The 27,648-nt window shown below is 54.5% G+C and overlaps 7 protein-coding genes across 7 annotated transcripts; 2 read left to right on the forward strand and 5 right to left on the reverse strand.

The window, feature by feature from the left end:
- Positions 1 to 855: 855 nt before the first annotated feature.
- On the reverse strand, positions 856 to 2,764 carry AYL99_09031 (hypothetical protein; the record flags this gene model as incomplete). The annotated part of the gene is made up of 3 exons (XM_018840539.1): positions 856 to 2,156; positions 2,216 to 2,510; positions 2,585 to 2,764. The coding sequence occupies 3 exons, from the start codon at positions 2,762 to 2,764 to the stop codon at positions 856 to 858; spliced, it is 1,776 nt and encodes a 591-aa protein (XP_018690286.1).
- Positions 2,765 to 5,569: 2,805 nt separating this feature from the next.
- On the reverse strand, positions 5,570 to 6,649 carry AYL99_09032 (hypothetical protein; the record flags this gene model as incomplete). Its single annotated transcript, XM_018840540.1, has 1 exon — positions 5,570 to 6,649. The coding sequence occupies one exon, from the start codon at positions 6,647 to 6,649 to the stop codon at positions 5,570 to 5,572; it is 1,080 nt and encodes a 359-aa protein (XP_018690287.1).
- Positions 6,650 to 7,574: 925 nt separating this feature from the next.
- On the reverse strand, positions 7,575 to 7,957 carry AYL99_09033 (40S ribosomal protein S30; the record flags this gene model as incomplete). Its single annotated transcript, XM_018840541.1, has 3 exons — positions 7,575 to 7,598; positions 7,668 to 7,772; positions 7,898 to 7,957. The coding sequence occupies 3 exons, from the start codon at positions 7,955 to 7,957 to the stop codon at positions 7,575 to 7,577; spliced, it is 189 nt and encodes a 62-aa protein (XP_018690288.1).
- Positions 7,958 to 8,383: 426 nt separating this feature from the next.
- Positions 8,384 to 10,190, reverse strand: AYL99_09034 (hypothetical protein; the record flags this gene model as incomplete). The annotated part of the gene is made up of 2 exons (XM_018840542.1): positions 8,384 to 10,113; positions 10,175 to 10,190. The coding sequence occupies 2 exons, from the start codon at positions 10,188 to 10,190 to the stop codon at positions 8,384 to 8,386; spliced, it is 1,746 nt and encodes a 581-aa protein (XP_018690289.1).
- A 514-nt stretch (positions 10,191 to 10,704) lies between these two features.
- Positions 10,705 to 11,442, forward strand: AYL99_09035 (hypothetical protein; the record flags this gene model as incomplete). The annotated part of the gene is made up of 5 exons (XM_018840543.1): positions 10,705 to 10,707; positions 10,772 to 11,098; positions 11,153 to 11,278; positions 11,337 to 11,381; positions 11,434 to 11,442. 5 exons carry the CDS (start codon positions 10,705 to 10,707, stop codon positions 11,440 to 11,442), a joined length of 510 nt encoding a protein of 169 aa, XP_018690290.1.
- Positions 11,443 to 12,373: 931 nt separating this feature from the next.
- Positions 12,374 to 16,084, forward strand: AYL99_09036 (hypothetical protein; the record flags this gene model as incomplete). Its single annotated transcript, XM_018840544.1, has 4 exons — positions 12,374 to 12,850; positions 13,138 to 13,572; positions 13,645 to 13,707; positions 13,766 to 16,084. 4 exons carry the CDS (start codon positions 12,374 to 12,376, stop codon positions 16,082 to 16,084), a joined length of 3,294 nt encoding a protein of 1,097 aa, XP_018690291.1.
- Positions 16,085 to 18,984: 2,900 nt separating this feature from the next.
- AYL99_09037 (hypothetical protein) lies at positions 18,985 to 20,460 on the reverse strand (the record flags this gene model as incomplete). Its single annotated transcript, XM_018840545.1, has 3 exons — positions 18,985 to 19,893; positions 19,964 to 20,170; positions 20,230 to 20,460. 3 exons carry the CDS (start codon positions 20,458 to 20,460, stop codon positions 18,985 to 18,987), a joined length of 1,347 nt encoding a protein of 448 aa, XP_018690292.1.
- Positions 20,461 to 27,648: the final 7,188 nt, after the last annotated feature.

Consider the following 27,648-nt stretch of genomic DNA (forward strand, 5'->3'; position numbering starts at 1 on the left):
GGGCCTGGCGCCTTGTTCTAACCCATGTGGACGCCAGCTCCCGAGGCTACGACAACAAGAGCCGGGTTCCATACATTTACAGGTGTCCGTGGGTGCAGATGGGCATGCAGGTAGGTTGATAGGTAAAACCCCTCCCACATACCTACAGTGTACCTCGCTCGGCACGTCACCGAGGTCTGTCAGTCAGTCCGTCACATACCTACACAGCTCGCCATTGGTCTTTGTCCCGGGGGATGGCGGCTCAACGTCCTGTTCGTTATATTACTGATCATCGCAGATCTGTGTTTCTTTTTTCCAAAAACAGAAAACCCGAGGGGGAGGCGGCCCGTTGGCGGCTCGGCAGCAGGGGCCACACAGATTGCGGGGATAAAGCTGGGGCGGATCAACATGCTGCTGTCAAACCTAATAATACAGCTTCTAGGCTCTCTTGAACATGGGCTGGAATCGAGAGAGCCAGGGTTGGTCTGGGGAAAGACGCAGAGCGGTCTAGAAGTTGGTCGTGTTCCTCGTCACTTAAAACTCCCCCGCCCCTTCCACCCCAGCTTTCTCTTTTTCTCAAGCTTGCAGTTCATGGAGGTTTTTTTTTTTTGAAAAAAGGAAAAAAAGAAACAGCAGATCGAAATGTGGACATGATTGTTTCTTATATCTATGACAGACAAGGTCTGACCACTGACCAGTTAGACCTTCGAAGGACCGGACTATAGTTGCCCGATCAGAGCTGGAAGTGGCGGCGGCCACTCCAATACGAGACGAGCATCGCCCAGTTTCAGCTCCTGCAGAATCACCGCTGCAGCTGTCCGCCAACAGCAGATCTTCTGGCAATATTGGTCCCATGTCGACAAGGCATCTTGCAACTCAGTGCATGACCACAGCAACATGGTCGTCCATGTACTTGTCAATATTTCCCAAAAAGATACTGGCCAAGATCGCAATACAACCGAACGCAATACTCGTCAAATATACGTACTTGTACGACTCTGCATAGGCCACCTGGCCCGCCACCACGACCATTTCATAGGCGGTATCGTTGCCAGCAATTCCAGGAATCGTCTTGAGCAGAGGCAGAAGACTGGCTGCTGTATACTCGATGGCGGCGCCGATGTAGGTTACGTTGGTTATACCAAGCTCGAGAGCCATGGTGCCACCAATATATTTCGTGGCGTTGGGGACGAACTTGTTGAGGAAGACGTTATAGTACACGGTGTATCCGATACAACCGCCAATGACACGGATTGACAGGGTGAGAGCGGCAACCGTGGCAATGATGTCGTCCGGGCAGATGATCGTGGTTATGATCGACGCGGGAACAACGATACCGCCGATCCCGAGACCGGCCAGGATCAGTAAGCCCCAGAGCGTGCTCAGGTTGTCTCGAGTCGCCACGGCGAGCGCACCGCAACCGGCCGTCATCAGCACCGAGGAGAGGATCATCAACTCGCGGTTGTGGCCTCGGAAGACGGAAAGGAGCCATAGCACGACGCAAGCACCGGTGAGAATGCTGAAGCCGATGGGGATACCTCGAATTCCGACTCCCACAGGATCATGGCCGTAGACGTTGAAGGCCTGGGTGGGCCAGAACATGATGACGGAGAAGAAGTTGGCTCCCGAGATGGCGGTGATAATCAAGGTGAGTGTGAGGATCCTGGCTTCCTTCTTCATTCTTGACGGGAACATTGGGAATTTCGCAAACTTGATCTCCCAGATGGGGAAGGCAATGAGGAGGAAGAAGCCGCCGATGATCAGGGGTGCCAGGACGTGCGCCGAGTGCCATGGGTATTGATACCCGCCCCATTGCAGGCCAGCCAGGAACAGGATCATCCCGGTGACTGAGAGGAAACCACCCACGAAATCGATCTCGCCAATGATCTCCTTCTTGGTGAGGCCTCGGGAGTTTGGTCGAGGGGGTGGGAAGTAGAAGATCAAAGTGCCGACGAAGCCGACGCACGCCCACAGTCCGCAGAGCAGGGTGCAGTATCGCCAGCCCGCGTGCGAGGCGATCAGCTGACCCCAGAGGACGGACGGGCAGAAAGGGATGATGGTGAAGACAAGAATGGAGACATATTTTCCTCGTTTCCGGGTTGGGGCGAGCTCGGACGTCACGGCAAGGGAGGTAAGCTCGCAGATGCCAGCCCCGATTCCCGAAAAAGTCATGCCCACTACAAAAAGGAAGATGGTCAGCCTTCTGGAGCCAAGGTCAGTGGACGACGATGCTTACTGATGAATATTCCCATGCTATGTGCCGTACCACAGATGATCATGGCAATGATGAGCAGCCCTGAGCCTCCCAATGCCACCCATCGTCTTCCAATGAGGTCGGAAATCGATCCGACGAAGGGGCAAATGGCGGCCAAAGCCAACAGGTAAGCCAGGACGAACCAGATCCAGCGGTCGACACCGCCAATATCGGCATAAATGTATGGCGGGACACCACCAAGGATGTACACCGGGATTTGGGAGCCAGTCCACAAGAAAGCCATGGCCACCAAGCTGAGGGCTCTGTGGATGGTCATCTGATGGAGCAGAACAAGATGGTCAGTATTGCCCGGAGCCGGTCGCCGCGATACTGGGGTGAGACTGCACTCACCGGCGGTTCATGGTCATGGTCTTCATCGTCACCATACGTTCGCAGACCATCTTTTTCATAATATCCGGGGTGGCCTGGCACTTTCTCGTTGGTGTGAATCTGCTCGATATGGGCCGAAGGGTCCTTGTCGAGGATGGGTGAAGGAACATTGTCACTTGAGCTGTCCTCTTGGGCAGTCATGATGGGCGACACAAGCAGGAAGGCGAGGGAGAAGGGAACGAGGGATTGTTCAGCGCGATTTGGTCACTGGGAAAGCACCGGGAAGGGAGGGAGGGTGTAAAGAGACCGAGAGTCAGGAAAACAGATGGGGAAGAAAAGGATTGATGTACTCGGCGAGAGCGAGATATGGAGTAGGACGATCGACTCGGAGCATGTGTTTCCCAACCGGGGCTGTCAAAGTTCACTGTTGCTTCATGCTCTTCTCCGACAACCTATTTGCAGGACATTGAGGGTTGGGGGGACGGCTAGAGAGGGCGAGACCCCTGCGGGAACCGGGGAGTGTGGGTGGCCAGAGCATGGAGTACGGAGCAGGGCAGAATCCTGTGGCTAACCTATGGTGAGTGACCGGGGACGTTACCAATCTCAACACTAGGAAGAGCAGTGGGGGGTGGAGGGCTCACGGAATGGAGTCTTCTCCGTGCCTGGAGGTGGGCCAGTGGGATGGTGGAGCGATGCGAGAACCATCGTTGTCTCTGTACTGGAGCCAGGATGGGGCGCAACGCCGGCAAGGTGGGTTGCGATGGAAATACTGTGAGACCTGGGGTCGCCTGGATACGACTTGACTATTGCTTTCAAGCGAGCCCGAGACCGACAAAAAACCAAATCCGACAGGAGGCGTTTGCCACTTTGTCGATGCCTGGGGGGTTGAAAGTTGAAAAAGAAAGGGTGAATTCCAACCAGCAACGGAAGAAAGAGGAAAGAAAATCCTTAGTCACAAGGCGTTACTGCAGGACTAACAGTAGCTTGGTGGTTGACGCAGGATGAATCAGATACGGCAATCAAGAACCCTGGGCGATGAGTTGCGACTGGTGGACCAAGCATCGGTATGTAACGAGGTCCTCAACGCCAGGACCAAGAGAGAAGAGAAATCAATATCTGGTAAAGAGAGAAAGAGGGAAAGAAAAAGAGAGTGTATGTGTTTGTGTCTCCCCCCTCTCTCTGTGAGGTGAGGGCGCAGGCTACGGCTCTGATGATTCATCAAAAAGCACAATCTGCCGTCGAAGGAACAAAGGCACCTGCCTACCTTCTTCCCCCTATTCCCCATCATATCACCCTTTCTCTCTCTCTGTGCGTTATCTCTCACATCTGGAATCGGATCACCCCGGAGAAGTTCCATCAGCCCTGCTCCATCACATCGTCTCTGGAATGTCCGGAGGATCTTGGCCTCTCGTCGGCTATCGGTGTGGTCCGTTTATGCTTTCTCCAGGGGCAGAGTGGTTACGAGGAACAGATGATGGGCAATAATACGAAGGTCAGTCCTCGTTCTCGGGGCAAGCCGGTCAAGCTGCATTGCAAGCACTGGCAAGCATTGGAGCTAATAACTAACACGCACGCCAAAGGCAATTGTTTGCGCAGCCGACTGTGCGGGACGCGGGGGGCTCGGGGGTGCCAGTCAGGATTCAGTGCAAGAGATGGAGGTGGCGCTTGGATAACTGGGCACTGGGCATTGGCACTTGGGGCTGCAAACCCCCCCTGACCCCGGAAAAGTCGCCCTCTTCGCAGTCCTGGAACCGAGCCCAGCGTCCTCCTACCTAACCCTTTCGGCGTCCTTTGCGTGCGGCCGCCCCCATTCTACGTGTCATCGACTCGGTCACCCTCCACCACAACCACCCGACATCGCGAAAGGCGGGCGAGCAGACCTCGAAGGATTCACCCAGTGTGGGACATTACGGGGCCAAACGACCTGAGCCAGAGGCCCACTTCTCCGCAAAATTGAGTCTGGAGGTGACAAAAAGGTGGCAAGGACTGCTGCATCGCGGACAAACATCCAAATCGGTCCAAAAGTCGGTAAAGCAAGAACCTTGCAATGCAGGCAATAGCCGGCCACATACCGAGGCCCCTATGGAAGAAGACCGACGTCGACCAGCATTCGACCAGTATACCACAAAGAAGATGCAGTGATGGCGCCTGACATGCGCGCTTGAACGACACTCCAAAGCCATCATCGACCTCTCCTCAGAACACTGGCCGCCACGGGTTTGCTCTCGTCGTTTCTGGTTCCAAAAATGCTCTCGAGCACCCAAAACTCCTCGATGAATCCTCTGTCCCAGTCTTTGGCCCTGTCAGATGGTCACACAGTCGGCGTCTCGCAGCGCGCCTCGGTATCTTTCATGCACGCTGTTAGTTTTCACCCAGTTAGGGGAATAACCGAAACTCTCCCCGTGGGATCGTGGGATCGCCTAATCTGGGCACCAGTCCGGTTGTTTGCCACGCTCTTTGCACGATCCCAGAGCGCGTTGGCGCCTTCAGCCTTTGTTAACCCGCAGCGAGCGACAGCGATCGAGAAGTTTAAGTTGTGTCTGTGGTGTGGCAGCCGTTTTGGTGCCTAGCTCGGTCGCACCACGTGTCGACAACATCGAATCGTCCCTTCGCCATTGTCCTGCTGGCGGTTGTCGAATAAGAGGAGAGCTTTGCCCTGCCACCCTGTGCAAGGGGACCCTGTCACGACTCGCAAACAATTGCACAGGGGAAATGTGTCCCGAAGTTATGCTGCTTCGGCTTGCTGGACAACCGAGGCTCCGTGAACGATGTTCTGTGCGAAAATGTACAGTATGCATGTAGTTGCTGGATTTTTTGAGAGGGCGAAAATCTGTGCCAACAATAAGTCCAAGTATCGAACAACGTCGTCCCCAAACAACGAATGCATACCGATTCTGTCAGGATCTAACATTCGCTGTGACGCTTCGTTGGTCAATTCAGAGGTAAATGTGAAAGGCTTTTCACGACTTCGTTTCACGGGAGATGAGACGCCTCAGTCACTTGTCTTCAGTCGATCTTTTTGGAGGCTCCGTCGTCCTCGAGCTCCGCCATTCCGCCGTCACCCCCGGACTGCACGAGTCGCACCTGGACGTTGGCCAGCGCATGCAACTCATCGATGGACTGCAATTCGATGGTGAGCAACTCGGGCGTGATCCTGGGGGGAGCCTCGATCCTCAAAACCATCGGCGTCATCTGGAGATGCATCGTGCCTGGAGCTGGGTTTGATTCCAACTGCGCAGGTGGCACAATCACCGCATATATCTCTCCAGGCCGCATAGGTCTTTTGAAGTCAATGGAAATCGTCTGCTGGTCCTGGCCTCCGTACTTCTTGTAGAAGTTGTGAATCTGTCGCTGAACGCCCTCCTCGACCAGAGTCGTGGTCATGCCACCATGGATTGTATCTGGCCAACCCTCCACGCCGAACCCCAGAAAACAAACCATGATGGTGAACTCCTGCGTCGGGTGCTTGAATGTCTTCATAGTGACTCCTTGCGTGCCTTGAAGTGTCTCCGCCACGAGGTGTAGCCCTCTGTTGTCCAGGCCACCGCCCTGCGCCGCGTAGTAATTCTCCTCGATCCAATTTGCCTGGCGCAGCGAATCGACCAACGGGTGCAGCTCCATCGCGTCGAGGATTTCGTCGTAGAGCTCTTGCTCGGCGGGCGACCCGGGCTCGAAGGGCGGCTGGAGGTACTCCCAAGTGATCAAGGCCGTCCCGGCCGTGACACCCAGCGCGCCAAAGAGGAGGGCCCAGAAGACGGATCGACTGAAGCTCGTCAGGAGCGAGAACCCTCCGCTTCTCGACGTCGGAGGAGGCACGGCCTGTATCTTGGGCATGTAGGGCTGATTGTGGGTGTAGGGCGTCGAGTCCGGGACAGGCATTTGGCCGGGCGTCTGGAAGTATTCCTTGTGCGGGCCATGGTGGTCATGCTGGGACGCTCGCCGGATATTCGACAGCAGGCCGTAGCGAGCTGCGAGCTGCTGGTGCTGCTGGGTCGCGGCGGTGGTGGTTCGGGTCTTGGGAGTAACAGTGGTGAATGCGCGCCGTGCTCCTCGACCAAGCAGCAGCGCCGGGCGGAGCGCCTGCATCTCCAGCTTTTTTTGTGGCGCCCGCGAGGAGCTGAAACCGAGCAAAGCAAAGCAACGTAAAGCACAGCTTGGGACAAAGAAAAGATAGCCCAACCGGTCGATGAGATTGCAACTGAAACCCGGAACTCGTTATGGAGCAGACTGCGGCCGAGTAGTAACAGCAGTAGTCGACGGCAAGGGACCCCGAAAAAAAGATTGGAGTGGTTGTCGCCATTGGGCTGTCGGCGCCGCCTGCATCCTTGGCGGTAGCAGCGAGAAGGGGTTCTTGACCAGCGACAACGACGCCGAATTCATGTATCAGGCTGCCGCCTTCTGACCAGCTATTATCATGAGGCGCGTGAGGCAGTTAGTTCTCTTCTAGGAAGGGCTCAAGAAATTCCCATTCACTCCTATGAGCTTACACAGGTGATATACCTAATTCGAAGGGCTACGATTCGGAACGAGAGGTATCACGACAATGCAGGGAGTCACCACACTCGCCTCTTCAGGGTTTCCGTGACAATTCGTGGTTTGAGGAGCCGTTAAACGTGAGAAATGCTCCGTCATGTGAAATGTGTGCACACCTTGAAGCGATCGGAAATCGGGAACAAGAATAGCCAATTCAGGACGGGCTTTTAATCATTCGTGCACATGTGCCAGCCCATATCAAAAACGCCTCCTGTCGACCATCACCACGGCCCAGCATCCCATCTTCAAGCCGTTGAGTTTGTTCTCCCCTGGCTCTAGGGAATCAGTGCATTGATCCACCTGCAATGCAATTCCACACTGCCGAGGATGGCGGTACACCATCAGTTGTGCCATAGCCATCGCAGCTGGCGCCTCCATTTTCAGCATCACTTCCGCACTGTACATGACACCATGGTCGTTCTTCATCGTTCGGCAACTGCACCAACCATCACCACCGCAACGCAGGGAAGCTCGTGTTTTATGATGTCGGGTTGGGGTTCATCTGAGGAATCGATCATTAGCATTCCATCATCTCAGGCGATCCGCATCGTGGTGTCCATGGCATCCATACCTTTCTCTTGCCACCGGTCATCGTCACGTTGACGAACCGTCTGGTGTATGTGATCCTCTTCTTCGCGCGCCCCTTGGGCGTCTTCTTCTTTTCTTGCTTTTCAACCTGTGCCGAAGAGTGTCAGCCCGGAATTCGTCCTTCGTAGGCGACCACAGAGCTTTGTGAATGATGAAATCGGCCTGAGGTGGGCGTTGCCAGTGTGGAAGAAATTGCTGCTCGATCCTGCTCACCTTGGGGGTTTGAGACTTGACTTTGCCGGCACGGGCGAGGGATCCGTGAACTTTACCCATGATTGCGAGTCGATTTCAGTCGAGTTGATGGATGAATTCTGGGGTTTCGAGCGCGGGTTACCAGATGGACGTTGATGGAGTGATGGCAAAGTGCAGTTCCATGATGATGGATTTGAAGTTTCCAACTGGTGGGCGCCAAGAAATCGCCCAAACAGGCAAGAGGCAACTTTCCCGCACGTGAGTCAGAAACATCGGCGTATTTCGACGTACCAAGATGGACAACCACTTGGGAAGAAGCTAATTAGTTGTATGAATCACAATCTTTAGGTCGCTCTATCATACTGTACGACGAAGAAAACCCCGGAGGAACTCGTTCGAAATATATGGACGCTAGCAGTCTAAGTCTAGGTATGCATCGCTGTCTTCGAAAGGCCCAGACGCTGTGGATTGATACTCAGAACCAGAAAATGCATTTGGTCACTTTCCTCACGATGAGTCCTCAACTTCATCCTTGGTTGGTAGATCAATTGCTCGGTAGAGCAAAATGAGCGCAGAAGCGCTTTCGCCACCACCGGAGAGAGTCATGATCCTCTCCGAATCGACCTCGCTGACTTTGTCATCGTTGAACCACCACCATTTTCCATCCTCTTCTCTGCGCTTACCCCCCGGTGCTTTGGGGTCATCTACCAACCTGCCCTGCTTCTTGACAAAACTGGTGTAGTGGCCGCTGTCCGCACTTGCGCCTTGGTGAGTGATGACACCTCTGAGCTCGTACAAGCCCGATTTGTTCGACCCTTCATCTGCTGCAAGCTCCGGATCAATGAGAGCGAAGAGTTCTTTCTTCGCTTGCTTGATAGACGCAGCGCGTTCGGCCTCGTACTCTGCATCCGTCTTGTACACGTCCATTTCGCCACCTTCTGGCTCCTTTTTCTTGCCTTGGTCTTTTTCCTTTTGTTCGCGGAGCTTTGCAATTGGAGCAGCCTCTACGCCCTTCGTTGCTTCATCTTGCTTGCGGTCTTCTTCCTGCTTGTGAGCCAGCTTCTGTCGCTTTCTGGCTCTCTCGACGTCCTGTTCGTCCTTGCGGATGTCGCGCACCTTGTCACGAACCGGTATCAGTCGCTTCTTCATGTCGTCGGTACAAAACTCCACAATGTCAAGTTCTTCGGGAAATGTGACTTTCCGCATGATCTTGGTTTTCTTCTGTATGTCTTTCCTCCAGAAGAATCGAACAAAGTGCACGGTCAGGTACTTAGGCAGCCGGGAGATTCGAGAGGTCTTGATGTATGTTGCATCCCGCTCGAGAGTGGGTGAGAATTTCTCGATTTCTTCCGTCAAAGCGGCCAAGATCCCGTCTCGAAGATGATTGATTGACTGGTCAATGTGACAGTCTAGCTTCAGGAAAGAATCCTCAGACTCAACAACAGGCTCGTTGTCTCCAACCTCCGGAGGCGGCGCCAGCGAGGAATGAAACGAGCCGGCCATGTATCGGTCGATGAATGCGATATCTTTCTGTTCTTGAGTGCTTTTGTCCGTGATCATGAGATTCTGTCTCAACTGGTGAAGAATCTGGGACCAAGCCTCCTCGGCATCTTGCTGGGCGTAGCCATGTCCGTTCTTCGCTTTCTGCGCAAACTGGGGATAAAGATTACGCAGAGCGTTCAGAAACATCATAGGGGGAAATCCCTCCTGCGTCTCCGACATTTGTTTGTAAAGGTCCCGTAGCTGCGCAGTCAGGTCGCTGGCGGAGCCGAGGCCACCCAGGCCGAGACGACTGAGGTCTTGGAGACTCGGACCCGCGCCCGTGTTGGCCTTATAGATCTTCAACGAGTCTTGCATTTCAGGTATGCTCCGGAGAACCTGCAGCGTCGAGTTCAAATAACAAGTGTTGCCGAGGTTCTGGAGGCCCGCTGGAGTAGCACCTTCTTGAGCGGCGGCTTCAGCTTCAGTCATGTCTTCAACGAATTTTGGTTTTTCGACGGGGGCGCTGACTGCGCTGCTCTCGCCAGAAGCGGTGCCAAGCATGGTGAAGACCTGGCCGGGTTTTGCATTGAGCTTGGAGAGCTCGGTATCATCTTTCAGCTTTCCTCCTTTGATCAGGATGGATTGTCGCTCGGGTTCGACGCCGGTGAGAGAGAAGAGTTGGAGTTTGAGCATCTCGCCATTTGCCGTAGGGTCGAGGTCGACATCGTACTTCTTGCCCTGGTGTTTGATGACAACTGGAAGCAAGTATGTTAGTGTCTGCGGTTCTTTTGGTACCCATCTCTCCATGAAACATACCAGGTATAGTCGCCATGATGTTGATCTATTCTGCGAGTGACGGGAGAAGAGTGACAGCAGAGCCTTGTGCAAGAGAGTACAAGAGAGCGTAAGAAAGTGCAAGGAGGCACACGTAGAGGAAAACAATTGCTTGGAAATTGTTAGAAAGCGGCGAAACTGTATGCAAGGCTCGACAGGCACAAAACAGCACGTCACCCAAAACCGCCCCAGTCAGTCACAGCATTAAACTCCCCGCCAAACAACGCCTAGTGAGCCTGTGCCAAGCCTGACAGCCGCAGGTGAGCGCAAGGGACACCAGCCGTTGCTGCGGATGACGGATCTCGCGGGCAAGTTCCCCTCCACAAGTGTCTTTTAATTGTTCAACGTGAGTCGACAGCGACGAGTTCTCTTGTCCTATTACGATTGTCTCTTCCAGGACCAAAAAGAACGCAGATTACCACTCTCAATTTTGGATGTCGATCTAGGGGTCCATGAACCGGTGAACCGTTGTTTGCTCTGCTCCCAATCCGCGTTGAGCGAGCGCATTGAAGATGGTGTGCCTACTCCCCTTCCAACACGACGTCTGGGCTGTGGAAATATGCTGACTGCTGAGCCCAGTCCCAATCATTGCGCCCGTATCTTCAATGTGTCCGCTCCTCTCTGACCGCTGCTCTTTCCCTCTCCAACTTCGCTTCTCAAGCCTCAGAACGACACAATGTGCCCGAGATCGAGGCAGCCAGTTCGCCCGAAGTCCTGTTGAACCCTCTCACGATCGCCCGCAATGAGAACGAGAAGGTTCTGTTAGAACCCAGTGTGAACAGTGTGCGAGTGAGCATCAGAATAAAGCAGGCCGACGAGATTGAGAATATCCTGGTCCATAAGTTCACCCGGTTCCTGACCCAGCGTGCCGAGTCCTTCTTCATTCTGCGACGGAAGCCGGTCAAGGTGGGTAGAGGCGTTGTTGGCATTGCCAAAGGTCGAGTCCTGACAAAGCTGTAGGGTTATGATATCTCCTTTTTGATCACCAACACGCATACGGAAGAAATGCTCAAGCATAAGCTGGTGGATTTCATTATCCAATTCATGGAGGAAGTCGACAAGGAAATCTCGGAGATGAAGCTCTTTGTAAGCTTTAGGTGACGCCTGAGGACATCCTATCTGCGGAAACTGACCTAGTCTGCAGCTGAACGCCAGAGCTCGCTTTGTTGCTGAATCATTCTTGACTCCGGTAAGTCCTTGAGGTTTCCAAGCAACTCACCAATGTTGACGATAGGGTACAGTTCGACTAGATTTGAGGTATTCAACCAAACAAAAGGTACAAGAGCCGCGGATCTGTGCTCGAGTGGTGGTATTGGGCGGGTCTCTCCTTGCGGATCCCGTCATTTTGGCTGAAGCCACACAAGGCTGCGGATGATTTACGACCCCTGAGATCATGTGACGACGAGCCGACGACATGTCACCCACGCAGAATACTGAGAAGGCTGGGAAGCAGCACTAGCGGTGACAATGAGCCATGTCCAAAGATGAAACAATGAGCTGAATGGCGAGTGTCATGGTCCACATGATGATCCTGCCCCTCTCTGTACACATGTTGAATACAAAGTTCAAGTTGCTTGTTCAGGATTCATGCTGTCTCACTCACTCCCTCACTGACAGACAGACAGACATTTCATGTGAAGCCATTCGGAAATACTTACTGTGTGATAGGGACCGGTTCCGAGCGACGCCAAAGTTGTTTGTTTGTAGGGGCTCAACAATATACTCTCGCTGGCTGGCGACCACCCGAGCCAAGCAAAGGAAAGGAAGCCGGCCAGATACGACCGGCAGTATCTCCATGTCGTTGGCTCTAGGCGGTGTGGCAGACGCCAAGGGCCCCGTCTGAATTGTATAGGAATTCGGACAAGTGAGGCCAAATTTGGGCCTTTTGCTGGCCGGGTTCAATATTCTGGCTCCACCGCCTTCGACTTCTCACCACATTTTGCGGAGGAGAGGAAGTAGAGCACCTGTTCTGTCTTTTTCAACGCGCGTCTGATCTCTCACTTGTCCGTTCGACTGGACTATTTGTTTGTGTCAACCACGGACTTCTCTAACATCACTGTCTCCTTACCTTTGGCCTGCTTCTATTCCACCTCAACCTCCCTCCTCCCTCCTCCTCCACCTTCTCATCCTTCATCCCTTCTTCATGGTTGTTTGACGTTACTCTGAGCACTTGTCACCACCATGGACGGCCAGCAGGGTTTCGGTTCTTGGTCGAGTGACGACCAGGACCACGACCACGACCAGAACGTGTACCAACTGCCCCCAGGCTATGTGCGAATTCCCTACCCCTCTGTGGCACCTTTTGGGCCACCACCTCTTCCTCCGGTGAACTTCCATCCTGGACTTCCTCTCCCTCAGCCGCAGCAACCAGGATTTGGCGGGATCAACCTGAACGGAACGACCATGGGTACGATGAATGGTGGTGCCATGCCAACAGCGTCACTTCCGACCATGCAGCTCCCGTCGATTCCCAACTTCTACCTCCCAAACAACAATGATCCCTTCGCCGTCGCCGGTGGTGCTGTGTACACTCCTGCTCAACCTGTACGTGTCGTGAATGATCCCGGAGTTCCTTTTGATCCAAGCACCCCTCCACCGTTTGCGGATCGTGCTCAGCTGCAGTTTCCCAGACGTCATGGTGTCCTCAAGATCGAGAATGTAAGTTTTGCTCCCCTGTCTGTCAGCCTTCGTTTGTCCAGAATTGGCGGGGTGTTTCGAAAGCCTTTGAGCAACGCGTCACCTGTTCGTCACTTTGTGTAATATCGCAGTTTCAGTTGAGTCAGGGGACTTTGCACTTCAGAACGGCTGGCCAGCAATTTTTGTGGCTCGCGAAGTCTTTGTTGTTGTCCTTGTTCTTCTGCATTTTTGAGTTGTCGCCTGCGGAAGAGAAGACGAAGAAGAAGAAAAAAGAAGAAGATCTTGCTGACCATGTCCACCTTCGCCAGATTCCGTACACCATCAGCATCCCCGAGATGCAGCAGTTTGTCTGCAAGTACATCCCTTCGAGCCACTTGATCGAGGCCCACGTAGCCGGTTGCCCTATCCACATCATCATGGAACGCTCGACTGGGAAAACAATGGACTGCTATGTTGAGATCATTGCTCCACATACTGCTGCTCAAGACTGGGAACATGCCTTTGGCCTCAAGCTCATGCGAATCCCCAAAATCGGCCAGCGCAACGTCGAAGTCACGCTCAGCAACCAAGGCGAGCTGATGAAAGACATGTTTCCTCGTGCCAAATGCATCCACTTTGATGCTGAGCAGTTTGGTGCCCCGAGGTTGGTGCCGAATCGCGATATCTTCTCGTCGGGTTACAAAGGATTCATGACCAACGAGGAACTCACCTGCATGGTCCGTCATGCTGAGTATCCGCAGCGTGTATGTTCATTTTCCTTTCCCTTCAACTGGGTTGCCAGCCTGCGAACTGACATCTTTGCCTTCGATATCTAGTCCCAATTTGCAAATCGGAGCATGCAACGTACCTTTGAGAGCATGATCAGTACTTTGTACAAGGTAAGCCGCCCACTGCTTTTCCGTCCTGCGAAGACCTCTGTCTGACCATGACACCCAGTTCCCGTGGTTTTCTGTCAAGCTCTACACCCTTCGTCAGATTCAGGCCATGTTTGATGCCTATAAGAAGCAACTTGACGTCCTTATTGTCAAAGTCGACTCTTCTAGAGGCATAACTCGTGAAGTGGGTCTTGACAACAAACTCTTGATGGATTTCGTCTTTGCCGGTCTCAATGCCCCTGGCTTTTCAGAGCGTCAGCGTGCAGACATTGTCGAGTCCTCTCAGGCATTGGCGTGTGGGTTTCGCATCAGCAAGCATGCTCGTTACTGGCCGTTCCAGACCCTGTCTACCCATCCTGCCAACCTGTCTGACCAAGACGTGGGAATGTGGTTGAATGTTTTGAACATGGGAATGGGAGTCATGGAGTCTCAAAATCGCAAATTCATTGGCGTCGAACCATATCTCGAAGTCATCCGCGACGCTGACGGCCATGTCTTGTTCCAGCCTACTGAACAAGGTCTCGACTTGAAGCGTGGACAGTTCTCCGCGATGGAGAAGCGATACATGCATGGCATGATGCAGCTTGGTTGGCACAGTTTCATGGATCAAATGGGCATGGAGCCACCGACACATACGCAGAATCGCGGTATGCATACCTTCAACGACAGCTTTATTGTTGGCTCCGCTCGCATTGATCCTGTCAACCCATTTACCGGCGATGGGAGCAGCAACCGCCGTCCTGGCGATCTGTCCAACAACAATAGCAACGGTCGAGGAGATGACAACTTCGAGGATGAGGACGAGACTCAAGGACTTGAAGGCAATATTGACAACCCCGAGCAGGCACATCTTGCCATGCGCGAAGTCCTCAGACAAGTCCACGAGGCTCCGCCGGCGAGGCAACAAGCGTCCATGCACAGACAGAGTGGCTATGAAGGAGAAGTCGAGGGATTGGGAGCTGGCTTGCAGCACATCGAGTCGTCCGCCGGCGGCAACGGGCCAGGACCTACCATCATCGGCCCACTCCTTCCACAGCACCCTGCCCGCTCCCGTCCTGTCCTCGGTCGTCCGTTCAATCCAGAGACTCCTGCTTTCGAACCACCGCCAAGTCAGAATCCTCGTCGCCGTCATACTCCCAGCAACTCTGACTCTACCTTGGGGACTGGCCCTGTCTTTGGTGGCTCCGGTATCGGTAATGGCGACTTCACTTCTCCGCAGAGAATCAGCACCGCTCGCAACAACGTCAGAGGCAATGGTAGAGAACCCGCTGCTGCCGCTGCTGTTGGCAGTGGCGCACCGGCTCCTGCTGCTGCTGGGATCCGCCTTCGGCCCACTGCACCAATCTATGGCTCCCTCCTGCCCGTCGCTCTTGGTCGCGCCGACGCCGTTACTGCTCAGCCAGCCTTATTTCAAGTGCCATCAGGCCGTGAGCGTCGTGGTGTCACAATTCGTCCTCCCAACGATGGAAGGGCCTTTACAACCCTGGGAACCACATCAGTTTTAGATACCGGAACTGTCGGTGGTCCCAATCCATTGACACTGTCTCCTGAAGAGGCCCATGACACCGATCACTCTGCTTCTGACACTGGGAGTGTTGGTAGTCCTCATTCTTTGACGCTGTCTACAAGAGAGTCGCAGAACACTCGTCGTCCTACTCTTGAGACCGGAAGTGTCGGTATTCCTCATACGTGGACGTCATCTCCGCGAGAGGCGCAGAACACCATTCGCGCTGATGGTGTCGACGAACTCGACGAGTTCTTGGATGAACTATTCGGCGAAACCACAACCCAAGCTGATCGTGTGGCCATGCGTGGTGGATTTGTAACTCCGACCAGCTCTCCAGTGACTGCGCCAGCCTCGCCTCTGCGACGCGTCATCGGCCGTGTGCCTTCCGGTGGTATTGGTCAAATCGAGGACGATTACGATGATGGCGAGGTCGTCAACAGATCGGCCATGTCTCGCTCTTCTCCAGGTTACACCATCCCCCATGATGAGTCTTCCAGCCCTTTCGTGTCGACCAGTCCTGAGATGTCTTCCAGTCCTGGGGTGTCTTCCAGCTCTCTCGCGTCTTCCAGCCCTGTCGTATCTTCCAGCCTGGACGCTGCTCGCAACGGCGCTCCCGAATATCGTGGCCCCGGCTCTGGCTGGGAAGGCTATATGGCTCTTTCTCAGGATCCTCCTGCTCCCATGCGAGACCCTCTCCATCTCACGATCCCAGGGATTGGCGATCTCGCTGAATTTCCATATCCTCAACGCATGACCATCCTCGAAGGCACTGCCGAAGCGCGTGATACCCGCCTCACTCTACTGCAGCAGCGTGGATGGCGCATCCACGAGACAATTGACGAAGAACCTGAGCCTTCGAATGCAGGCCAGTGACTGACTCATTTGAGACTGAAGTGAAAAACGGAGGTTATCAAAGTCGATTGCGACATTCTTGGCGGACAATTATTGGAGAGAGGCATGACCATGAGCAACTGCGCTGCTGGACTGGTGGTGGCGGAAATGAATCATGACAAATTTGATGAGACGAGATGAACAATGACGATGACTTGCGATGAGGAGCTACTCGATGCAATGCAAAGCGACGAGAGCTTGGATTGGCAATGACGGATCATGGTGAACGAGTGCTCAACTAACTTGGGAGGGACGAGAAAACAAAAATCGCCATGCCATGCCATCACCATGTCATGGGCGCAGCGAAAAAGAACCTGTTCAGAGCTGAATGATTATCGAAGAAGAGAAAAAGACCCGGAAAACCTCCCCCAACCAGGGCACGAGCTACTGGAAGGAGGAACCAAAAAAGATTGCTCATTGGAAAACGAGAAAAAAACCAGGCAAAAAAATATCGTCACTACACACACAAACACACAGACAGAGAGAGAGAGGAAGGAAGAAGAAGAGATTAAAGTTGACATGGCACTTTTGCAAAAAAGAGCCGAGTTGACTGTTTTCCTCTTCCTTCCTCTCCTCGAGCTTAGCAGTGACGATAGCAATAGCAATAGCTCAACATATTCAACAAAGCCAAAAGATCCAATCCATTCCATTCCATGAGACACTTGGTGCTGTAAGTATTGCATGGGTAGGTTGATATCTCAGCCTCGTACAGTTCTCTCGAGGGGGAGCGGGGGCGGGTGGCCAGATACTGCACCCCCCCGGGGCGGCATACACCCAGGCACCTACTGTAATAAACTCGGTACCCCGTCCAGCTAAGCATCCAGGGGCCGCTAGCTAAGCTACAAGCCAAGATCTATTATCAGTTAGGTACGTGCCTAGGTGCCTAGGTAGGTAGATATGCGTGCATGCAGGCGGGAAAAGAAAGTCAGACAGCCCCCGCCAGCTGACTGACCTTTTTTCTATTATTCATGTTCCGCCGCTGGGCATTCTTGTATGGTGCCAGCGCATCGACGCCCCCAACACCACCGCCAACCACCAACCACGTCGTCTCCTTGTCCGCCCCCTGTCGATATTCAATCCACTCCCCTCCCTCTTTTTTTTCTTCTGCCCTTGACACTCCCAACCTCCGAGCCACCTGTGACCCCTCCTCCACCACCCCCCCTTTGGCAAAGGACAACAGTGGTAATGCAGGGCAGCGCGGGAGGCACCGCGCGGGCGGCGGCCATGTGGTGATGATGGTTGTGGTGGTGGCCGTGCTGCGGCCCAGCAAGCGGCCGAAAAAAAAAGTCAGTCTCGTCCCGCCCTCCCCCCCGACCTGCATATACCGTACATTGCATCTGCATACCCTCCCTCCCTCCCTTCCTTCCTTCCTCCCGTGGGAAAAACCGGGGGGACTTCGGAAATCGGGTAAAACGAAAATAAAAAGGTGGAAAACAAAATTCAATGTCGTGCATACTTGGTTTCGTTTCCTTTTGCTTGGTATATCGCCATCTACATCATCTAACTCGTGGAGGGGAAAGGGGGAAGTGACGCTCCCGGGAGCCACGGCGCGCCGGGTGTCCTTCCTTTTGCCGTCGCTCGCCTCGCCATTCGACCAGCTCAGGCAGTCATCGAGCGTCGTGGTTTCAGACACCTTGCCGAGGGATCGAGTCTCCGCTGGGGATTGGCTCCAGCTGATGGCGAAGAAAACGGACCAGACCAGCGCTGCAAGAAACGCGATTGGGCACGTCTAGTCGCAATGAGGACCGGTCCACTGCCTATATATATGGAGGGTGCAGCACCCCAGCGGATCACTCGCCGACAAAAGGACACACGCATGGCACCAGAGACTAAAAAAGATATACGCATTCAGAAACTAGCAATCAATCAAGCTCGATAAGCGTCCATTGATCCTTCCTCTTCCTTTCCCCAGTGTGTCGGCCGAGGCCACCAGCATCCCGTCGAGCTCGAATGTCACTCGTTGGCTGGCTGTGTTGAATAGGTTGCAGCGCCAGTTGTTGCGGCCGCTTCGCAGAGCGCCCCCAGCTGTGACGGGACCTGTTCTCGCCTCTCATCTTCGCCCATTAACAACTCCAGTGTCTCCAAACGCCCATCTCGCGCCCTTCAGCCAGTAGATTTGTTCTGCCGCCCACTCTGCCACCCTCGTTGTGATCACATCGAAATCTGTCGAGAGACTCGCGGTGACCAGAGAGCCGGAGAAAGAACAGTTTCACACAGAGCCGCTGCCCGACGACCCGAGAAGGTGGTAAAGTATACTATGAGTACACAAGATTGCAACGCCGCGTTTGGTTTTGGTTTCTGCGTCGAAAAACAACAACAAAAAGAATTCAGACAGCCGTCCCAAGTTCAGTAGTGCGCGGTCAAGCCAAACAAAAAACAATAACAAAAATATTCAGATAGCCACCCAGGTTTGCGTTTCGTTCAACATTCGCAGAAAGGTGAATCGGGCTCTGATAGCCGAGGACCATCGGGCAAAAACGTCGTAACAGCTTTGCGGTCTTCCAAGAGTAAGAGAACTTGATCAAACAGCCACCCATTGATTTATCTTATCCCATTTTAGCCCTTTTCGTCCGATTCACAGGCGAAAATCCAGTAAAGACCGATAATGATGAAAATAAAGAGATTCGGGTTGCCCCAGGTTGTGTATCCTTTTGAAAACGAAGAAAAAGTCATGCCATCCATGAATACGTCGCCTAGTTGCGACATCGCCCTGAAACCCAAGTGCACGCATGCGTGCACGTCGAGTTGATAACAATGATGAGAAGAGTGCTCCGCGACCCAACTCCTGTCGAGGAAGCAGGCTCTGCTGGATGTTTGTCGAGGAAAGCAGAGTGGTGGGCGCGAGGTCGAAGAGCGTGCCAGAGCGCACGAGCGAGCTTTCATTATTTCTTGCCATCGAGCTTGCTCAACATGTCATTGTCGTTCTTGCCCCGCAGGTCCGGAACACCGGTTCGGGTATGGTCAATCATCTCATGCACCTTCATGCCACTTCTACCGTTCGTGGATGAGCCTGCAGAACCAGGCTGATTGGGTGGCGGAGTCCGCCCGTCGTCATAGCCTGCCGGCGCCTGACGGGGGGAATTGTAGCTTTGCGCCGACTGCGGTGTCAAGCCGGACGGAGACACGTTGCCCTTCTGAGGCTGGTGGCCGTTGGCATAGCGAGCCTGCTGCTGTTGCGGAAAAGACTGATAGCTCATGGTAGAGGTAGCGGGCGAGGTAGGCGCGCCGCTGGGATGGTCCGCATAATCATAACTCCCACTGCTGTTTTGGCGCGACTCATACGTACTGTTGCGCGCACGGGAGGTGGGATGGGGAGACTGGGATGCATGAGATTTCTCATTGTGGGGGTCATCATCAGGAGGGGGACGTTTGAGACTGACACGTTCATCATGCTGAGCAGCGTGACCCTGCCCATGTGCGTCATACGGTGGTGGTGCAGAAGCAGGAGGGTAAGTGTAGGGATAAGGCGCCGGCGGATAACCAGCATGCGGCGGCGGGGGGTAGCTGTACTGGGGTTGGCCATGAGGTCCAGCGGGTCCTAGAGGTTGACCGTGGGCACCATAGAGCATTGGCGGCGGGTCACCCTCCCGGGCATAGTGGTGACCATTTTGGCCAGCTCGGCCATCTGGCTGGCCAGCAATGGGAGCCCGCGCTGCATTGGGTCCGTATACGGCGTTGGCGGGAACAAAGGCAGCTTGGGACGAGACGGGATGGAACAAGCATTGCTGATTGAACCGGACACAGTTTTGACACCGGCCATCAGGAGAGCTGTCATAGCCAGAGCACCGGATCTATCTACACGTTAGTGTACGTTCCTTCCACTGTCTCGCGATCGCGCGCGCCAAGGGATAACAGGCGTACCTTTCTCTTTCGGCAGTATTTGCAGGCGATGGCCGTACGTTGTCGCGGTGCAGCCGCAGGAGCAGGCGGAGGGTAGGGAGATGAATAGTAGCCTGCGTGGGGATGCGCATACACTGGTGGAAGGCGGTACGCATCCGGTTGCATGGGTGGTGGGGGTTGTCCCAGATCAGGCCTTGGAGGATATCCATACGCTGGATGCGCAGGGTCCTTTTTTTCAAACTGTCAGCTGAACATGTTGGGATTGCTCGACAAGAACGGTGACTTACAGGATAGTGAGGATAAGCACCATGCTGGCCTGGCCATGCATGGGGGGGAGGATATGGATGTCCTGTCCTTGGGTCGGGGTACTGCGGCCTCGCAGGTTCTGGGGGAGGGTACCCGCTCCGGTCGTCTCTCGCGGCCGAACGCTGAGGAGATTGTTGTGCATAGTAGCCAGCCTGGATTGAATCGTCCGGAGGGGGATACTGAGGACGTTGAGCATCCCGGGGATCCGCCATTTGAGCCGCCATGCGTTATCCAAAGATCGTGGGTGGGTGACACAGGTCCAGCGAGATAGTTGACGCAGGCCAGGAAGCAACCGAGGCTAACGGAAAACGGGCAAAGGAGAGGACCGTCGAGGCGTCGATGGAAAAGCAAACAGAGACTTTGCTCGCAGAGCGTATGAGGAATCCGAAGGATAAAGGTTGTCGACCTCAGAACCAGCTCGAGGTCGAACAGTGGGAGGGGAGGATGGGGGGAGTTCAGGCGCGGGCGCAGTCGCAAGCACTGCACGGCGAGGAAGAGAGAGGGGGGAGGGAAAGAAGTAAATAGAGGGATGAGTTCCTGCAAGGGTGTGCGAGGTGACCGGGCTGAGGTATTAAGTTGCTTAGAAGGCGTACGGGCAACGAAAAAAAAACTTTGTAAGATGGTACGAAGTCGGGGCCCTGGGCCACAAAAGGATCAGGTGTTCGTAGGCGGGCGGGCGTTCGGACGGGAGGGCTTCGTCAGAGCCCGTCGAAAGGAAGGCGATCCAAGAGATGGTGAGAGGAGGTGAGAAAGGGTGAGAGTCGATGTGAGAGTGGACAGGTCGGTGAGGACGTGACGAGCTGAGATGACGATGATGGGAGGGAAGAAGCGGTTGATGAAGGATGATTGGAGATATGGCGGGTGTGATGGGGGTGGAGAGTGGTGGTCCAAGGGCTCCAAGGGCTCCAAGAGTTGGCTTGGAACAGAGTGGCAAGCAGTCGCTATAGGCTCTCGACCGCTGCAGGCACAACCGAAGGAGGGAGAGATTTTGGGATGGGAGCTAGGGCTTCGGGCGGGAGAGCAGCCAAGGTAAATGTATGTAGGCCTGGTGGGCCGCTGGCTGTCGATTTTCTGGAAGCCGCTAAAATACCACTCCAAGAGCCAGAGGGGCACTAAGGGGGTGTCCCAAGGACGCGGTCCGGAGGAGCGGTATTGAGGCTACTAGCGCTGCAGGACAGGGATCATCAGGTGCCAGGCGCCAGGTGGGGTGCTGTGCGATGGAGCCAGGCTAGTTAGGCTTTTGGAGGGGGGGCGTGGTGGCCCGTGGGTGGGTGGGTAGGCCGTGGTCCTCTCACGATCCTGAGGCTGGGTCTGCTGCCACCTGGAAAAATGGTCGCTGGAGGGTAGTCGCAAGTAGCAGCAAGTCACAGCAAGTAGTGCCGCTGGCTCGATAATCCGGCACTCTCCTGGCCCTCCCGCCGCCTGGAGCCTGGAGCCTTGGAGCCTGACCTGTGCTCGGCAAGTGCCTTGTGGCTCGGCCTCCTCGGCTGCCTGACGGAAAATGCTGGTTGGGCGTAACCTTGAGCTGAAAAAAAGGGCTTCCCCGCCAGTTCCCAGTGATGGCGGACTTTGTCGAGAGTTGTTGAAAGGTTAAAAAATGCTGCAAACTGCTGCAAGGGGAACTCCGGCCACTGGTCTCGGTGCTTGTGGAGGGGACTGAAATATACCTTGCAAGTAATGCAGTCCAGGTGGGTTCCCCAAGGCCGAAAAGAGACAAAGACGGAAACCTCCCTTCCTTCAGGTGTGACCTGCCAACTTCCAGGTGACGGGCGTCCTGCGTATGGATGGCGGGGTGACACCTTTTCTGGATGCCTTGCTGCGTGCCCCCCTCCCTTCTCCTTGCTTTGTTCGACACACACACACGGCTATTGGCGCTCTCGGTGGAGTGGGATGGAAATAATGGTCATGGGTGGTCAGGAATACCCGGCCTGAAAATTATTTTTTCTTTTGGGCTGTGCCTCGTCGGCGTCACTGTCGCAACAAATCGATCGACCCTCGCTAGCCACGCGTGACAGCAACCTACTGGGACTGAAAATCCGAGATGATGAACCTGGTCTGCAGGATGCGTTGCAGCAGAGCCACGCTTTTGCTTTAGGGGTAGCAGCGTGTTGCGGTACGGCGAGTCGATCCGAATGTTCCACCAGATATCCAGCCCTGGTGGTCTTTATTGGCCAGCGCGTCACCCAAGTCCCCAGCTCACGTCGAATAAGACGACCCTCGATGTTCTGCAGCGCTCGTCACCGGCCGCCAATGCAGGCTCCACTCTCGGAAGACGGCGAGCGTGATGGCGGACGGGGGCAGATGCGGATGGCGAAAAAAAGAAGGGAAGGAGGAGATGGAGTCCCAGAAATACCTAGGCCACAGGCTGGTCCCGCAAGGCACAGCGGTGGAAAGTTGGGAGCCAAGCGAGGACAAATGCCAGTCAGCTTGTCAGAAAAGAGCAAAAAAGGACAGGAAGGACCCGGAAAAGCCTGTAACCTGTAACCTTGCTCTCCTGCACTGGAGATGGGAGGGCAGTTCCGTCAAGCCGGTCAACGTATGTATGCCAGATGCTTCCCGGCTAACGATGACCTCCGCCGTGGCCCAAGTGCGACGGTGACGCCGCTAGGTACGTGCCTCTCACTGGGATCCTGAGATGGCCTCTTGAGAGTTCCGCAGGCGTTGGTGGGATGGAAATGGATTCAGGGCAAGGATAGGGTTGCCGCAACCAGCCGCGCTGAATAATTGGCCACTGTGATCACTCGACTCACTCGCTAGTCTCAGACTCGTGGCTGAGGGGCATCCGAGAGCTTGCAATTCAATAGTCGATTAGATGCCTCGATTGGTTCGCAACAGTCCTGTGGGATGACTTGCTGCGCGTGGCCACCAAACCGTAAACTCTGGGTGGTCCTTGGGTTGTGGAGGAGGTAGTAATCCGAGTCGTCGCCGCTGTCGAAAAAGGTTCAACTCGTGATGCGAAATTCTTTTTGTGGAGAGGATGGTTTTCTTGGAGGGGGAAAAACATGCGCAAAGTCCGACAATTACCGTGCGACGCCGTCGTGCGAGCTGGCAAAGCAAGCCCTGGACAAAGGCCACCCCCAGAATCAAGGGGAAGAGAACGAGGGGTGGTGGGTGAGCGAAGTGTGTGCTGCGTGAGATTGATCCTGGTGCGGATTAGCAGCCGGCAGACAGTAAGGGCGTGAATAATACGAGGTCTGATGTGGAGGGGGCTCCTCTCCGTGGATGATATCGGTGGGCAGTCGTGGGAGGAATCGGAGCCCAGGAGACACACTCCATACAGAGAGAGACACAATGAGCCCTGGGAGGGAAAAAGGAGAAGATCGATGATGTTCTAATCTTGCGACGGACCAGGTCTATCGAACCCTCTTATCTGTCGATCGGCCCGTTGCTTCTCGCCTTGACGCTGATGCTGGGACTGCCCGACCGCGACATGCTGCAGAAGCTCCCGTCTGCCTTTTTGCAATCAGAGTTGCACCCTTGCTGGACCAGCATCTCAGCAGACGCTGACTCGTGGCTTCAGGTGTCGGACAGGACCCTCATGCCAGGCGACGGGCCATACATAGCCAGGTGAACAGCACCCTTTCAACCCTAGATTCTCGTAATTCGAGGAGCGGTCCCCCAGGAAGCATGCAGCTTCATGCATGCAGAAGGGAAGTCCAGGGACACTAGAGGACGCCTATGCTAGGCACCGTCGATGCAGGCGTAGGAGCAGGGCCATCCCATGCACGATGCACATCCCTTTTCCCTTGGGAGCGGGCAGCCGACCTGCTGAGCAGACGCCGTTGGCCAGTCCACGACGCATTCCTTTTGACGTATCGGCTAGTATCTTACAGCGTTGTTACGTACCATCTCGTAACACCCGATGCTTCCCATTCTCAACAGAAATATGTATATCCATATGACAACATACTGCGTCCAAGTGTAGGTCAGAGGGGGCAGATGTACCTTTCCAAGTGTGTGCTCCGGATCCGTCCAGGCTCATGAACGTCCAGCTGAGTACACTCATGGCCAGAGGACTCGGTCACCCTTTGACTTTGCGGGTTCGGTTGAGGTCCAAAGAGCTCAGGAAAAGGATTCCAACTGCGGCGACAAACTTTCGTCTAGCATCCGGACTGTGGAAGGTATCGAAGATCCCGTCTGCCGTGTAACATTGAAGACAACGGGCGGCATATGACAACAACCTAGAGTATGCAGGTCTAAGGGATTTGCATCACCTTCAGATCCTTGTCGATTTTCGCCCGGTTGGCTGCGTCCCGCTGCCTCGCCCCGTCAAATGTTTGCTCTCTGCTTTCTCGGGTGACACCAAACCCGTGCTTAAACCATCAACGTGTATCGAGTTCGGGTCGTGGATTTTCCCAGAACCAGCTTTGACAGATTGATTTCCGGCTTGCCATTACGGCTAGAATAAAGGATCATGCCAGACGGGTTGAGAGAGCGTCTCGATTCAATGCCGAGAAAGCGGTGTGGTTGACGGCGTTATCCACCACTTCAATTCTTCCAGCCAAAATTCAAAAATATCTTGATGGAGGATTTGTGGGCAGCAACTAAATGGCGCAGCTTTCCTGTCATCTGACCTTGTCCAGGCTGTGTATTGCTGCATGATGCAGGACTAAGGACTGGTTGGGTATGTGCTAAGTGGTTGATCTACCTGTAGCAATGTGTTGCCGTCAGGGTCCGGGCCCTCACATTCTGGCCTCCAATGTGCGTTCGACGCACTCCAACTATCGCCATAGTATAGCGAAGGTGCCTCCAGTAGTAGTGGCGATGCTTAAGAGAGGGCGAATGGAAGGTGCCCAACATACTGCGACCTTGCACGTTCAGTTAGCTCATCATTTGATGCTGGGGCGACCAAGGCTACACCGGTTGCGCTGCAGAGCGTCAGCTCACGGATCCGTGTCCTGCTGCTGACCTCGCTTGGGCTTTAGCGAAGCCTGGAAAGAAAAATCCTGCGAGCCCAATTCTTTTTCCCATGCAGACTGTACGTGACTTTAGTTGGGATAGTGCGACAGACTATGTGGTGACGTAGCACCAAAGGGAAGACCGTTGACGGACTAGTCTTTCCCCAGGCCGTGAAGCAGGCCTGTGGAGAGAGATCCAGAATCCAGATAAAGGACCTTAGCGTCAAAGATTGGTGGCCGGTGAGCGCGGGAGGAAAGCGCTGGAGCAGCAGGGAGGGCGCGCAGTACCGAGAGAATCGAAACCCGACAGGGGCGCTCAAGGCCTAATGCCGAAGGCGAAGGCCACCAGGCTCGGCTCTGCCCTAGGGCCCGTCCATGCTCGAAGCCTCCCAATTTCCTTTTCTCTGCGACAGATCATGCAATGTTCGGATCGACGCCCGAGGCTTGCTTATCTCTCTGTGAACAAATTCTCCATATTGTGCTACCGGGTGGACGATTAGGTGCTAACATGACCAGTAGACTGTGGATGCGTCGAGCTTTGTCGCACCACAAATCCATCCCTCGCTTTTAGTTTGAGACTTGATCAAATGAAACTTCCAGGGCTCGAACCTCGGAAGTCCCTCTATTTCGACATGCTATTACCGAAGTAGAGTAGTTTATTAGGAGGGACTGGACTGCTGGTCCGTCTGAAAGGGAACAACGCTGGAAGTAAAGGGACACTCGAGATACACTTTATGACATACCTCTTGAGGTTTGGACGAAACCTTCGGTGGGAGACTGATCCCAAGCTGGTGACCTGGTGACACAAAGAGCGACAAGTCTCCACCCGTGGTGAACAGTGGTCAAGATTCAAGACGGTGTCGAGGGGTCCAAACGCCAACCTGTCCAACAAAATAGGAGGACATCCCGGGAGCGCAGCTAAGAGGGATACAAGTGACAAACTCAGTCTCTGCGGTGCTGATGTGTGTCGGACGATCAACGGGGGTTGGTCCCGAAGGCCAACATGCTCGCGCCTTTGGACATTCCCAGTTCCCAAAGTTGAGAAATCGCCCTGGCTGCAAGAGCGTCGGTGGTGCAACCGACGTGTTGGAAGCGAATGGAGGATGCAGGAGACACGCACGCCGGCAAGGGTCGAGCGAGAACCTGCGGTAGCCGAGCAATCGGAACGCATTTACAGACGGGCCGCCATCGACCCTTCCATCGTTCCAGCATAGTCCGCGGCGAAGGCAAACCAGATTGCGAGCGACCTCATGCGTGTGCCCGCCTGACCCCCGGGCGGTCAAGCCGTGATCGTCCCACGTAAAGAGTCGACCACCCCGGCCTGGCGCGGTTAATTTCCCTTCTGTTTTCTTCTCTTGTCCCTGTTGGGTGTGTCATTGATCTTTTTCTCCCTCCTATTGTATTGACGGCGTCTCTCTCGGAGAAACGTGGCAGGTGAGGGAACATGCGTCCTGCCATCAACACGTAAGCTTTTGAGCAACAGGACAAAAAGAGGCTATTGAGTGAATAGACCGGAAACTTGTTCCCTCCGAAGTCACCAATATTGATCTCGTTGACAGCAATGGGGAGTGACGGGGAGTTCCCTGTGCACAGGCTGGGTGGGAGGCAGGGTTGAGAGGCTGGAAGGTTTTTGGTATGTTTTCCTGACTCCCGTCTCGTACCCGTCTGGTATCTGTTCGAATGGGTCTCGTGTTTGGTCTGACAGACGGACAGACGGACATTTCCCTCGCGCGAGACCCTTCACATGACTTTGGTTTGACGCAGCGGCTCGGCTCTTGACACGGCGGAACAGAGATGGAGTCGGTCGCCTGTTACTGGTACCAGCTGGTCCACCCTTGAACAGCCCACCGCCATTTCCTCCTCCTGACAGTCAGAAAATTACTCCATCTTGTGTCCAGGGGAGCGACCAGCAATTTCTCTTCTTGGGCTTGATCTGGCCCAACGCCTCCCCGTCACCGGCCCCCGCTCAGTCCATCGATGACTGGCCGCATCATGAGGTAAAAAGTGGACTGCTCAGCTGAAGCCCTGAGACAGCACAATTGCCGCCATGTCCGAAATGGAAGGCAACAGGCTCAGTCCCTTGCCACGTCAGAGTTCAGAGTGACCGCCACCACCACGTTTTACTCCAGTGTACGGGGCAGTCCTTCTGCTACCACCATGTCACCATCGACGCGAAGGCGGTAGCGCTCCAGGTGCGACCATCTCGTCCCAGCGTGTCTGACCCCGACATGGAGAGCGTGGCTGCCCAATAATGTTCGCCCTCGACACGGTTGGCTGGCTACCAACGCAACATCTCTGACCCCCTAGTACTCCTATGCCGCTCGCATGATCGGAGAGACATGAATGTCACAGCACAATTATGAATGGCACAGAGGTAAAGTGACTTTATGTAAAGAGGGCCTTCAACTGCTCCAGAGTTTCTATACATGCAACCCCAAGCTTCTTACCTTTGCCTTCATCACCAACCTTTTGCTCGAACGACGGTGGCAAGGAAGTTGCCTC

The sequence above is a fragment of the Fonsecaea erecta genome (assembly GCF_001651985.1).
Source record: "Fonsecaea erecta strain CBS 125763 chromosome Unknown Scaff8, whole genome shotgun sequence".
Taxonomy (NCBI): domain Eukaryota; kingdom Fungi; phylum Ascomycota; class Eurotiomycetes; order Chaetothyriales; family Herpotrichiellaceae; genus Fonsecaea; species Fonsecaea erecta.